The 12,830-nt window shown below is 46.6% G+C and overlaps 3 protein-coding genes across 11 annotated transcripts in view; 2 read left to right on the plus strand and 1 right to left on the minus strand.

Annotated features, from left to right (window-relative positions):
* The first annotated feature begins 195 nt into the window (after nt 1-195).
* Nucleotides 196-1,866, plus strand: CG12822 (uncharacterized protein). Of its 2 annotated transcripts, NM_206052.3 has the most exons (4): nt 196-390; nt 481-667; nt 727-1,201; nt 1,256-1,866. In NM_206052.3, exons 1-4 carry the CDS (start codon nt 329-331, stop codon nt 1,714-1,716), a joined length of 1,185 nt encoding a protein of 394 aa, NP_995774.1. In that variant the 5' UTR covers nt 196-328; the 3' UTR covers nt 1,717-1,866. The 2 variants fall into 2 exon arrangements, with proteins under 2 accessions (NP_995774.1, NP_610327.1); NM_136483.4 differs by having other exon boundaries at nt 727-1,866.
* Nucleotides 196-3,543, plus strand: Atg10 (Autophagy-related 10). 2 transcript variants are annotated; one of them, NM_001103745.3, is made up of 5 exons: nt 196-248; nt 1,959-2,058; nt 2,124-2,280; nt 2,338-2,652; nt 2,710-3,284. In NM_001103745.3, the coding sequence occupies exons 2-4, from the start codon at nt 1,963-1,965 to the stop codon at nt 2,601-2,603; spliced, it is 519 nt and encodes a 172-aa protein (NP_001097215.1). In that variant the 5' UTR covers nt 196-248; nt 1,959-1,962; the 3' UTR covers nt 2,604-2,652; nt 2,710-3,284. The 2 variants fall into 2 exon arrangements, with proteins under 2 accessions (NP_001097215.1, NP_001097216.2); NM_001103746.3 differs by having other exon boundaries at nt 2,338-3,543.
* The window catches only part of Dgk (Diacyl glycerol kinase), a 51,171-nt gene continuing 41,177 nt past the window's right edge, over nt 2,837-12,830 (minus strand). For 4 of the 7 annotated variants that reach the window (NM_001273863.1, NM_001316408.1, NM_001103750.3 and 1 more), the window contains 6 exons: nt 12,570-12,781; nt 11,038-11,940; nt 5,613-5,768; nt 5,271-5,499; nt 5,006-5,187; nt 4,515-4,937 (listed from right to left, as the gene is read on the minus strand). In NM_001273863.1, the coding sequence (NP_001260792.1) occupies nt 4,731-4,937; nt 5,006-5,187; nt 5,271-5,499; nt 5,613-5,768; nt 11,038-11,940; nt 12,570-12,781 (1,889 nt within the window). In that variant the 3' untranslated portion in view covers nt 4,515-4,730. Of the gene's footprint in view, nt 4,938-5,005; nt 5,188-5,270; nt 5,500-5,612; nt 5,769-11,037; nt 11,941-12,569; nt 12,782-12,830 lie in introns of all 7 variants that reach the window. The other 3 variants (NM_001103749.2, NM_206053.2, NM_165568.3) reach the window with 2 other exon arrangements.

Genomic DNA, 12,830 nt, shown 5'->3' on the forward strand with positions numbered 1-12,830 from the left:
TATGTAAATTGAAGACAAAACTTTTACTGCTCAGTAACGTTATCTTATATAATTTTTGTTGAGGCTTACAACGTTATTTCTTAAGAAAATGTTTGTAAAAAAAGCTATTGAGCGCAAGCTAAATCTAACTGGAATTAAGGCAGTTGGCCGTAACTAAGCACAGGTGAACCTATCGACAATCGATAACGTCGCGGTGCCGTGCGTAAGTGATGGCCAACTCTAGCTGGATGTAACCATTGAGAATCGAGGTAAATATTGGTCAATAACAGCGGAGAACGCTGCAATTGCGGATTATTTGGGAGTCAAGTGCGCGTTGCCGGCAGCGAAAATGCACGAGGATGATCTGAAGAGTCAGTTGACCATCGCGCGGAACGAGATCAACAATCTCAGGTGCGTTTGAGACAGGCAAATTGCCATGAGTGTCCTTTTGCTACTGGTATAGTTCAAGTTCACACCGATTTTGCCTTGACCATGATGCAGGCAGCAAGTGCGCAACCTGCAGCATGTGCAGCGCAAGGACATTGAGACGATAACCCGCCTGCTGCAGGACTTCCGCTGCGAGGGGTGTGCGAACAACAACAAAAGCGCCAAGGACAAGGTCGCCGGCGAGAAGCAGGAGCACCAGCACCAACAGCAGACGCAGGACCAGCAGACGGGCCAAGGTCAGGTGCGTTTGACCCTCCCACACACTGAAAGACACATACAAACCTCGCACCCAATCCTTAGAGCAATTATACCAATGGTGGGCACTGCTTGGGAGAGGACTACGCACACTTTCGGCCCATAGGAGTGATCCGGACAGCATTCCCAGAGAAGCGGGCCGTGCCGAGGCAGTCAATTGTGGGCAGTCGCCTGCGGGGTATCATCCAACTGAACGACGGTGTGTTCACCAATCCGGAGCACTCCTTGGAGGGACTAGAGGACTTTTCCCATCTGTGGCTCATCTATCATTTTCACCGCAACAATTCCCACCCCAAGGCCAAGGTGGCGCCTCCCCGTCTTGGTGGGGAGCGGGTGGGTGTGTTTTCCACACGATCTCCACACCGCCCGTGTCCCATTGGTCTCTCGTTGGTGGAGATTGAGAAGATCGAGAACGCCACCATTAGTTTCTTTGGTACGGACATGGTAGACGGCACACCCGTGTTGGACATTAAGCCCTACATTCCACACTACGATGCACCATCCTTGAGCGTTGACTCAGGTACGTTGGACGAGAATCAAGCAGAAATGCAACTAAAGTTCTTGCCCCGGACAGGAAGAACCTCTGTTGGACCGCATGAGAGCAGCCTGGACTTCTACGACTCCAGACAGGAGCCTGACGGAGAGGAATCGGACCTGGAACTGTATGGAGCAGCTGGCTACAGCGGGAACGCGGGCATTGGAGCTGACGCTATTCTGCCGCCACCCAGCGCCGTGCGAGTGCCCAACTGGGTGGTGGCCAGCAATAGACTTAGCGTGACCTTTAACGAGCATGCCGAGGCGCAGTTAAAGGAGCTGCAGGTGGAGAAGCAGTGCATCGTGGACATTCTGGAGGCGGATCCGCGCTCCGTTTACTTGCGCACAAAATATGGCTCGCAAATATTTACCTTCCAGCTGCGGGAGGTCACGGTGACGTGCAAATTTGATGACAAGGCCGGCACGGTGACTGTGGTTCAGGTCCGGCGCAACGAGAATGTCCAGGTTACCGCCCTGGACGGCGACCTGCGCAGCGCCTAACTTATGGATTATTGCAATTGATATTCGTTAATTGACGATTTGTGTTAAGCTTAAGTGTATTGTGTTGAGGAGCTTTAACCTTTGGCGTTTCAATTTTGCTCTAGAATACAGGACATTCTTAAATATATGTATGAGGCTTGTTTCCCACGCAAAAGAAATTGTTTTCTTTCAAGTATCGTTACGCGTGGGTATTTGAAGTGTTTAAAGATTTTAACACGCATATTTTTGTGCTTTATTTTCAGCATTATGGGCGACTTGAGCTGGAAAGATTTTTTGAGCCAGGCCAAGCAGTTCCTCGAAATTTCGCAGAAGTTGGGTGATAATTGGATATTGGAACAAAAGGTATCTCGCAGTGCGGATTTTATAATTCGGGCTAATTATTTAATACGTTTTCCATCCCAATTAAGGACTCGAATGAACCAAACACCTATCTCAAATGTAGTCAGAAGATTAAATGCCGAGGTGGCAAGGACAACTCGGCTGAGTTGGTTAGTGTGGAGTACCATGTGGTCTTCAGTGTTTCCTATCAAGTACCAATGTTGTTCTTCCAGGCACACAGATCAGGTATTTACATATTTTACAAAATCTCACTAGATGTGAAAATAAATCCACTTATCGTAGATGGAAGTCTTTTGGATGTGGAGGCCACTTGGCGAATGTTCATGCCCGAATCGAAGGCCAGCGATCTCCACCAGATACTCACCCAGATGGATCACCCGGTGCTTTTCAGACCCTTTATGGCATTGCATCCATGCCGCACCGCCGAAGTGCTAAAGCAGTTCGGAAAGCCCAGCTGCAACCAGGTGCTTACCTTCATCAGTCTGTACGGACCCCACGTGCAGTTGCACCTGCAAAATGCGTACGGCTTAAGCCAAGAGTATACGTAATTTGAATTTATTGGTGGTTTTTTTAAACACTGGTTATAGGAGTATACATGTATGGATAATATGGCTTATGCCCTTTTACAGTTTTACATTTCGTTCCCTATTTTAGAGTGGTTACACCTTAACTGGGGACCCCATCGCCACCAGTTCTTGGCACAAGTGAAGATCCATGGGGCACAGGGTCGTACCATGTGACATGACACCTGAAGCAGCACATCACATGGATAATTTAAGTTAAAAATGAAAAACTAATGAAGTTACGAAAGGAACCCAGCTTTGTACACAGGTTATAACTCCGCTTAGTGAATACATTCAACTACTTAGGCATTATTTATCGCTTAACGTAGTGTATAGTTTTCAAGTTCCACTTGCTATTTTCGTTATTTTTTCTCGGCTAATATCAACTAGTAGCTACTTTTCGATTACTTCGATTTAACATTAGACAGGTATACGCTTACATCTAGTTGTACTGTACACAAGCGTGGCCTTGCTGAGCCGCTTTGCTTTGCATTTTACTAATATTAAGTGGTTCATTTATAATTAATGTTAACTGGCTACTGTGTGGCATTAGCGGCGTCCCGGCGCTGGCACCAAAACCCCGTGTTCCATGCGGAACCGAGGACTCGTGGGCGCGGGGAATCGCATTGAAAATGTTTATTTGCAAAATTAAATCGACTTTTATGTATATTACGTTGGTTTGCAATAGTAGTTCGACAGTATACAAGAGTCCACGTACATTAAGGATTAATCGTGTGCAGTGCGGATATCCTGCTGAGGAAGTCTAAGGTCGGTTAGGATGGCACGTACGAGGAGAACTCAATTTGGACTCGGAAAATGGCTAGGATATCTCGACGCGCTCCATAACATTAGGTGTGAAGTGTTTGTAAAAACTATGGTTAGTCTTCGAAGTAAGCTTTAATATTCCGAACTACTTAGGGGGAGTAACGATTCGAAGGACACATATTATATTGCGAGTATATCCAATTAACATTCCATCTGAGCAGTGCCTCTCATATTACCTAATAATTCAAAAATAGTGCTCTTTGGTTTCGTGCCATTCAATAACTATCAGCTAGTAGTTATTTGATTCTAGGGATACTACGTTTAACAAACAAGATTATTGGTGATTTCACTTTACCAGATTTGCACTACTTCGTGCTTTGCGTCTAAAAATGTACACGTGGTCTGGGAAATGCTTGGAATGTGGTTTTTCGATTTGAAATTTTTCCTGGGCGGTTAAATTTACTGATGGGGGTGAGAAAAGGCTTGGGACAGGGTATTCTTCTATGAGTATTGTATTTGTGAGGACCTTATTGGCACTTAACAAACATATACGACTATACGAAATATATATGCTATGTATGTATTGTTCAACATCCGGTTTGTGTCATCTCAATATATGTGTTCATATATAAAATTTCGTTTAAAGCTGCACCATTTAGTTGACACTTGCATCATGCCAAGTTACATTTGTTTCGCTATATACAATATAAATTACCAAAAATAAAAAAAAAAACAAGTAAAGTTCGTAGTTCAGTGGCGGAGTGCTGCTCAAATGCAAAATCTCGAGTCGGAAATCAATGATATGTGAGTTGGTTCTACATACGTCGGTAGACGTATACATATATCCCCCGTCGATCCCAGCAACACTCACCACTGCTGATAAATGACGGAATAAATTACATACTCGTACTTAGCCTAGGGCATAAAATTCGCACTACTATTAGCTGTTTGGTTTTTGTGTTTGGTTTGTTGTTCTGGTTGCTTGGTTGGTCTCATTTCAGTTGCATCTTTGGACAATTTTCGCTATGCTATCGCTTTTAAAGTGTGTTCTTAAAATATCCGGTGGCCTAAAGCCGTCGCAGTATTGCTATGTATGTATATACAGCCACCGCACTCGGATGCCATTGGAATGGACTTGACTCGGTTGTATATTTGGCTAGTCTAACACTAAATATAAAGCTCTGTAACTCACTCGACATACATGCATACAAGAATACATACACATATAGCAGATCTACACATATCATATCATATCATGTCATATCATATCATATCATAAGGGAAGCCTTAACCTAGGGTTAACCAATTCGATGCGATCGCGGGTGGACTGGGCTAAAGCTATTGACGCTAGGCTATGTTGTGGACGGTGGTGCTTCTAGGGACGATCCGAAAGTCATCATCCAGCTCATCGGCCGACTCCTGGGCACTCCGGCCCATGAAGTCGCTCGATGCGCTGCGCCTGAATCAGCTGCACAGCAGGTTGAAGAATCCGCGTCCCTTTTCCGACCGCGGTGCCATCAGCATGGGCACCTGGTTCTTGTGGGTCACCTTGATCTGCAGCGAGGAAATTCAACGTAATCATGAAACTATGTCGGCATTTTCATAGTTTGTAGATCACTCACCGTGCAGGGCATCTGCATCCAGGGCTCGCCATCTATCTGCATGGGAAATGTTTTCTTCGTCTTGATGATCACTTCGCTGCACTGGGCCAGGCGGCGTCCCGACGCGCGAAGTCCAGTCCTCACCTGGCCCATGTGCAGGCAGTTCTCCAGCCCAATTACCTCGATGAGCCGATCTCCAAAGTCTAGAAAGGATTCATATAAAAAACGTATTAGTTCTATTGTTGCCTACATTCAAATAAATCCAAATCGGCCATAGTTGACTTACCCTGAATGGCCACCGAGAGGTCCACGGAATTGAAGCTGGTGGCGGAGAACTCCTTGTCGCCGGCGCGTAGTTTCTTACTCTTGCCGAAGGGGCCGGCACTCTTGCGGATCCGTTTCTGAGACAGGTGCTCGCCCCACAGGTTGGAACCGCCGTGTGTGTACGGGATGTTGAGCAGAGCCACTCCCTGCAAGTGGGGTCCGTTGGCCAAGTCCAGGGCCACGCCATCGCACTGCAAATACGGAGCGAAGGTTACACGCTGCGCAGCTATCGGTACAGCATCCGCTAATGAATCACGGACGACGGGTGACCACCACATCGATTGCATCTTCCCCCTCCACTCACCACAATCTCGATGCTCTCGTGGAGATTCTTGCAGGATGCCGCAAATGTCTCGGATGTTGCATACTCGAAGTACCACAGCTTGTTCTTCATGCGGCTGTTGAATTTGTGCGGGTTCTTCTCACGCTCCAGGTGGAACTTGACGCAGATGGCGGCGTCCTGGGGAAACAGAATCAGTGCGGTGTGGGATGAGTTGTGTGCAAGGCCAGTTGAAAGGTCAGCTGGATAGCGCGCCATTCAGGGTCACGTTCGGATTGCACTCGACCGCGATTGCTATTTGCCATTCAGACTTTCCCAGAAATCTCAATTAGATTGACACTCCTGCCATGGCTGCCATGGCAAACCACTTGGATTGGATCCGATTGGCCCAACCGCAGCAATGCTAATTAATCTTGTGGCCGAGCCTTAGGTACGACACCTAATTTATATTAGCAATCGAGGGGGTGGGAAAAGAGCTTTTCATCTCAGGTGTTTGGAAATCTCGGGAATTTATCGAGTAGCTTAAGGCTTCAAGGTTTGTCTTTGTCCATTTAGATTGAATTAGTATATTAAAAATGTCACGTCTAGTCCTATAAATGGTATGGAATGCTTGTAAAACAAAGGCCTTGGAGCCAAAAGTGTGCTATTACCCAGCCTCCTATGTGCTGGGTTAGCTCACGTGCCGGATGCTCCCTTCCCGTGCAGAAGTGTTTGCTTTTCGGACCCGCAGGCAACTCCATTTCACGGAAGACGGGCGGTGGAAGGGAGTCTCCCTTATCGGACGGACGGTTGCATTTTAATTTCTTATGCGGATATTCGGTTGCGTGCCCGCCCTGTGGGCCAGCGTTGCTCATACGACACGTTGCACTGGCTGCCAACGCATTTGTTATGCATGTCGCTCGGCAAATACACACAGGCACGCGCGCCTCTGGTCCCTTTGTCCGCCGAATTGAGGGCACGTGGTGGCGGCAGGACTGGCAGGACTTTCAATTACGGCCTGCTGGTTGCACGGCAAATAAGATTTATTACCGCTCGACGTCAAATTGAATTGTCAACATGAGCGAGCGCCTGCCAGCGCTTAAAATCGAAAAATCGACGAAAAACTTTTTAATTAGCTTCAGCAGCATCCCGCATCCTGCTTCCCCCATCTCGGATGTCACTTTATGCACGGCCTGTGCGGTAAACTAATTTAGTGACAGCCCAGCTTATTAGCATGCCTCGACCGCACCATACCCATTACTCCATGTCGACGGAGGCGGGCAGACCGCACGAGCTGACAGCTTGTTTGCATTGGGGAAAGTTTGCCGATGGTGCCCGGCACGACATTTCAGTAATAGGCGGCACGTTGCCCAAGGATGGGCCAAAGCAAAAAAAAAAGTAGAGGGAGGTGTGAGTCTAATGAAATAATTTGTGTACCCAAACTGGCAGGCAGCTGGGAAAATGCGAGCAGTTATAGATAAGACGAAATCCCATTGAAGGCAACGGGGCGTATGCGCAACTCAGGTAGAAAAGCCCTTCCATAAAATGCGCATCCAGGATCCTATCTCTGCGTCCTGGCACATAAAACTTGAGCCGAAGTCAAAGTCGAAGCTCAGACAATTACACATCAACTTCATAACAGCCTCCAGTTGCCAGTTTTCCCCGATTCCCATTTCAAACAGTGCTGACGACTCCGCGATGAAAAGCCATTTTTCCACGCAAGAATGAGCTAAAAACAAGCTAGAAATTTTCTAAGCTACTATACATATTTCATGCCTTAAGTTCAAGAAATGCTGTATCTAAATAAAAAGCGAAGGATAATTTACCAGTACAGTAGGTAAATGTGTCATATAAGCAATGGATTTGGTAGTTGAAAACATGAAAATATGAGCGTTGTTTACAGATAATTGTGAAACTATTGATTGTTAACCCTTTCAGTTCCCTTGAAATCTATAAAAACTTATAAAAAATGATAGCATGATAGTACCCCCTTTACCAGCTGGACAAAGTTATCCGAAAAGACAGATTCGCTGGCTAAATGCTGGGCTGAACTCCCAAAAGTGGCTGAAACTCGCACTTTTATTATCGTCGCACAAGTTGGCGCTCAACGTCAATTGTTTGACGTTAAACCCAAGCGTCAGCGTGAAATACTTTTCATGCTGTATTACCCGAGCAGAGTGCTACGCTCCTGCTCCGGCTCCGTCCGTTCTCCTCCCCAAAGATGCTCGCTCCCAAGGAGCTGGGCCACTTGAACCGGAGCGCTCCCTGGCAGACCAGACACATGTTCATGTACATGAGTGTTAAATGGATTTCGTGATGGGCCCAGGACAAAGAGCTCTCCGTGTGAAATGTGTCCGACAAGTGAAATCCCGGCAACTGGAGCCGGAGGAGGAGCAGGAGCAGAAACGGCAATAACATCATCGCCATCACTTCGCCTGTAGACGCCTACTGTTTAAACAGACGCACATCAAGTCATAAATAAACTAACACGCCACACGCACACACACACACACACACCGAATATGGGGAAAATATGGGGAAACCCAAGCCGAAATCCACACCCAAACATGGCAACGAATCCTAAAGGATCCAGCCAACCCACCTCCATACGGGCGCACATTTTTATTTTGGCTCTAGTGCGGATTTTGTGGGATCTGGTGTGCAATTGCCGGGGCTCTGTGGCAGGAGCATTAGGCTGAATTCTGTGGCGCTGGGGAGCGCAAAATGTTTGCACAAAAAGGATTTCGGCTTTAGCCGCCACTTGACAAATGGTGTGACCTTACGCAGGACCCACTCGCCCACATCCTACCACATATCCTGCGCGTACACAGCGAACTACAAAACGTTTGGAGCTTATTGGCTCCTGGGTGTACTGCAGATCGTTTAGGTATTCGATATGACTTTCATCAATCAGAAATGCATTAGGAGTTTATTGCTCCTCATAATGGTTGATAGTAAACTGTGATCTTGGGATCTGAGTGCAATGGATATGGCAAAGGTTTTTGTTTAACTTAATTTAATGTTAAATATCAAATAACTACTATAAGTAATATATAGAATTTAAGATGTTAAATTAATGAGGAAAGTAACACAAAGTGTGGGCGCTTGTCTATATCCTTTATATCCTTTCTTCTCTGTGTACTTGAAGCGGGCAATGGGCGTGTTTGCACTCTGCCACAAAACGGAAACGGACCATCGTTGGGCTGCTGATTTGTACGACTTGCCGTTTCATTTGGCCTTCATTTCGTTTCATTTCTGCGGCCAGGCCGAGCTGTAAAGTTGTCACTTAACTTTACTTTATGGCTCCACTAAATCCCGGCCTGATAATCGGAGTGCAGGCCGCTGAAAGTGCGAGTATCTGTGATTTTGATGTTCCCTGCTTCCCTGCTCCTTGGCCGTTTTCATATCGCACATCATACTAAATTATTCAAAAGGACGCTACCCAACTGGGCAAAGTTTTATCCAACATCCTATTTATTGCCAGCGAGTGTGTGGGCGTTCTAATGTTATATGTATATATGTTGGTCCCTGGGGCGCAATCTGTTTCTTTTCCTGACTTTGCGGTGTTTGGCGTTACTAATTCAACACTTGCTGGAAATTATAATGACACAAGTTTCGTTCTGCCCACAGCCTGGGCATACAATTCATTAATCTAAACGCTCTCGGCTATTTGCAGTTTTTCAGGAATTCCGGCTGGCAGGACTCTTGAGTTAAGTGAATTTGCATTGCAGAAGAGTGTTGCCTACCTTTCGTGGCAGTTTGGTCTCGAAAGCCGGCAAAAGTGCAAGCAAACAGTGCAAATTGCACCTGCCAATCGAAAGCATCAGCGCAGCTGATGATTGTGTGCCACCTCGTTTGCATGCTCCCGATCCCCCAGCTCAAGATGCTAAAGTATCTGTATCTGCATCTGCATTTGAGTCTGCTATCCTGCCATTCTACACCTGCACCGGTATATGTGTCTGTATGTGTAATTGTATCTGCACCTGAGCCACGGGCGTGTGGCATTCGACTTTTGTGAAAATCAGCCACTTTGCATGCAAAATGCGTTGCAACGCGCCCGAGTCTTTGACTAATCGCCAGGCACGATTCATGGTTACCGGGGATGCGGAACCATCGCCACTCTTTGTTGCAGCACCTTTGTTTGAGCTCCGCGGTTATGAATGTAGCCAGCAGAACGGCGTTCCTCGCAAATTTGCATCTGAAAGACCGTTGCCCGCCCCAAAGGATATTCATTTACGGTCTTTGAGGGCTGAATTTTGGGCTATGTGCGCCGGAAATATGCGGCCTCCTGTCCTAAACGCTGAATAAATGATTGAGTCGACTTAAATGAATTATTGAACAGCCACGCCGAGTCGCTTCATTTAGCCATCAGCGAGACACTTGCCCCAAATATTATAGGTATTTAAGGACTATTGAGTAATCAGGATAGCAAAGATGATGAAAAAATCTTGGACATAATGACTTGAAGTGCAAAGTGCAAATCTTTATCTCCGAGTTTACAGTATTCGTGTATTTTACTCAATAACTTGACTGAATATCTAACGAGATTTCCAAACCTTATTTAATTGCCTTAGAATGTACGAACGATGACTGCCGACAACCTAATCAAAACTAAATACAATCTTGATGGACAAGGTAATTCATAAATTGCATTGAAGCTAAATAAATACGAAGAATGTAATACAGAGTAAGGACCCCGACGCTCTTGACAAAGTTTCGCAAATTTCCAATTAAGAATTCTGTTTTGATTGCCGTACACACCTACACAAGACCGAAATTTCCGGCAATCAGTTCGAGACAAAGGCTAAGAACTTGTGATGCCATGCGATGCGATTTCCTCGGATAATCAAATTAAGCCTGGCCAGCGAGCTTGTCAACTGCAAATCCCATGTCAACAGCCACGACAGCTCGTCCTCACTAATTATGAAAATTGCGCCATAGCTGCTCTTGTTACGCCGGATGTGGCCACTGCCGATGACACGGACATGGACATGGGCATGGGCATGGGCATTAGCATGGGCAGGGATGTGGATGTGGACCTGAAGCCGGATGGGCAACACGAGCAGCGGAGCGAGTTCGAATGGAAATGGCATGACAACCGCCGGCTTAGCATCTGACATGTGACGGAGTGAATCTGGATCCGGAATGGCTGCCTGGCATTAGTGGATGCAACTAATCGGAGTCACAGTCCAAGGAGCAGCAGGATAGGGAATGCATTCTAGGCATTACATTACATACACTTAAAGTAGATCAGCAAATAGGTGCCATTTATATCACAAGGGTATTAATAAAAAGGTATCTATACTCAAAACACCATTGTTAAACAAATAGCCACTGTGATTAAAAGATGAAGTTATAAGATCCAAGCTCTAAACTTCCTCTTCATATCAGCATATAAGCAGTGTATAATATATTGTCAATATGGGAATTGGAATGGTTTCTTTCAGTGCATGCAGTGCAGAGTACTCACCACGCCGACGGAGAAATAATTGTTGATTATGTTGTAGGGCACCGTGCAGTCCTTGTCGGATTGCACTTTGATGGGCTTCTGTTGCTGCTCGAACTGGAGATGCTGTTGCTGTTGTTGCTGCAGCACACTTGATGCGGCATTCGGAGTGGTGGGTGTGATTGGTGTGGCTGGTGTTGCCGGAATGCTGTTGCCGTTGCTCTTGGTACCATCGCCAGCGCCACCGCCATCGTCCTTGGGCTCGTCCTCATGGTCGGACAAGTCCAATGACAATGTAATTTGCTGTTTAAGGATGTTGTTTTGCTTATTGCGCTGGCTACTATTATCGCTTTGATTACTCCCGACTGGCGTTGCTGTTGCAGCTTCCTCGACAGCTAGTGATGTGACTCCTTGCTGCTGTTGCTGCTGCTGTTGTTGCATCTGCTGTTTGTGCTGCAGCAGCAGCGTCTCAAGTGATTGCTTTTCCGTTTCACCCGACCTCCTGGGCACGGACTTCTCCCGGACATCGGCAGCGGCAGCGGCATGGGAATCTACTTCCGTTTCCGCATCCTGGTTGCCGTTGCACGGACTGCCGCTGCTCGTGTTGCTGCTGCTGCTGCTCATCGCTGTCCGCAGGGTCTGTTGCAGGCACTGCGTCTCGAACGTGGACATCGAAATGCTCTTGGTCGTGGTCGTTCTGTTGGTGGTGGTCGTGCTGCTGCCGAACTCCATCGTGGCCATCGTTTCCATTTCCGTTTCCGTCTTGCTGGCCATCATAATCGATGTGCTTGAGGCCGCCGTGCCCATGGACGTGGCCACCTGCTTGCTCTGCCGTTGGATTTCCTCGAAGCGTTCCATCAGCGATTTGTCGACCACAACACTTTGCGACAGCTCAATCACCTTCTGCATGTTCGAGTGCAGCGTCACCTGCGGCGAAAAAAGAAGGGAAAACTTGGCTTAGCAATTGCCAACAGCCAATTGCCAATTGTTGGAGGTTGGAGTTTTTCGAATTCCTGGTTGGCAGCGTCAGCATCACGCCTTCCAGCCAGCAAAATTAGTTTGTGTAATCGTTTTCCTCCCAAGAGGCAGGGCAAGGATGCTGTTCAGGACAAGGATGGGAATGGTATGCGTGGTAAGCGCTTTGTGGCCAATAATTGGATTTTCCAGCTCACGCCCACAAACGCCTACTTTGGCCGGGTTATAGCCAATTCGATTCGATTTGTAAGGGAAAATACCCAGTGTCTAGGCTAAATAAAGCAATAAATAAGACAGTAGGGCCAAAAATGTTACACTTTAATGGGTTTTCCATCTGAAAATGTCACTCCATTAGCTGCAAACTGAAACTAAAGAATGGGTCTTATCTTTAAAAACCTTTCGGGCATATAGCAAAATGTATATGCATTATAAAAGTTAATAAAGGATTTACTTTATTTGAATTACCCGTATTAGCTAATAAAGGATATCTTATTACTGTGCTAAATTGGCTTTGTTTTCCTATTTATTGTATGTGTTGTGCTTATAATTTTACGAATTTTTAGGCTTTTGTCTTCACTCACCTTGGGTCGCATGTCATCGCTGTGCGGAGTATTGGTCACCTCGATGCTCCAGCGGTCCAGCATGACGGTGGAGGCTCTTCGAAACTTGTCCATCAGTTTGGGGATGTTTTCGCCCTCGTATCCACCGCCCCAGCGGAGACAGCGAGCCAGGTCGTTGCCCGTTCCCAGGGGAATCACTCCGATGGCCGGCTGGCTGGCCAACTCTATGGAGTCTGCAGAAAAATCAGGGACACATTTCTTATATTGTTTTGTATGTAAATG

The sequence above is a fragment of the Drosophila melanogaster genome, chromosome 2R (genome assembly GCF_000001215.4).
Source record: "Drosophila melanogaster chromosome 2R".
Taxonomy (NCBI): Eukaryota; Metazoa; Arthropoda; class Insecta; order Diptera; family Drosophilidae; genus Drosophila; species Drosophila melanogaster.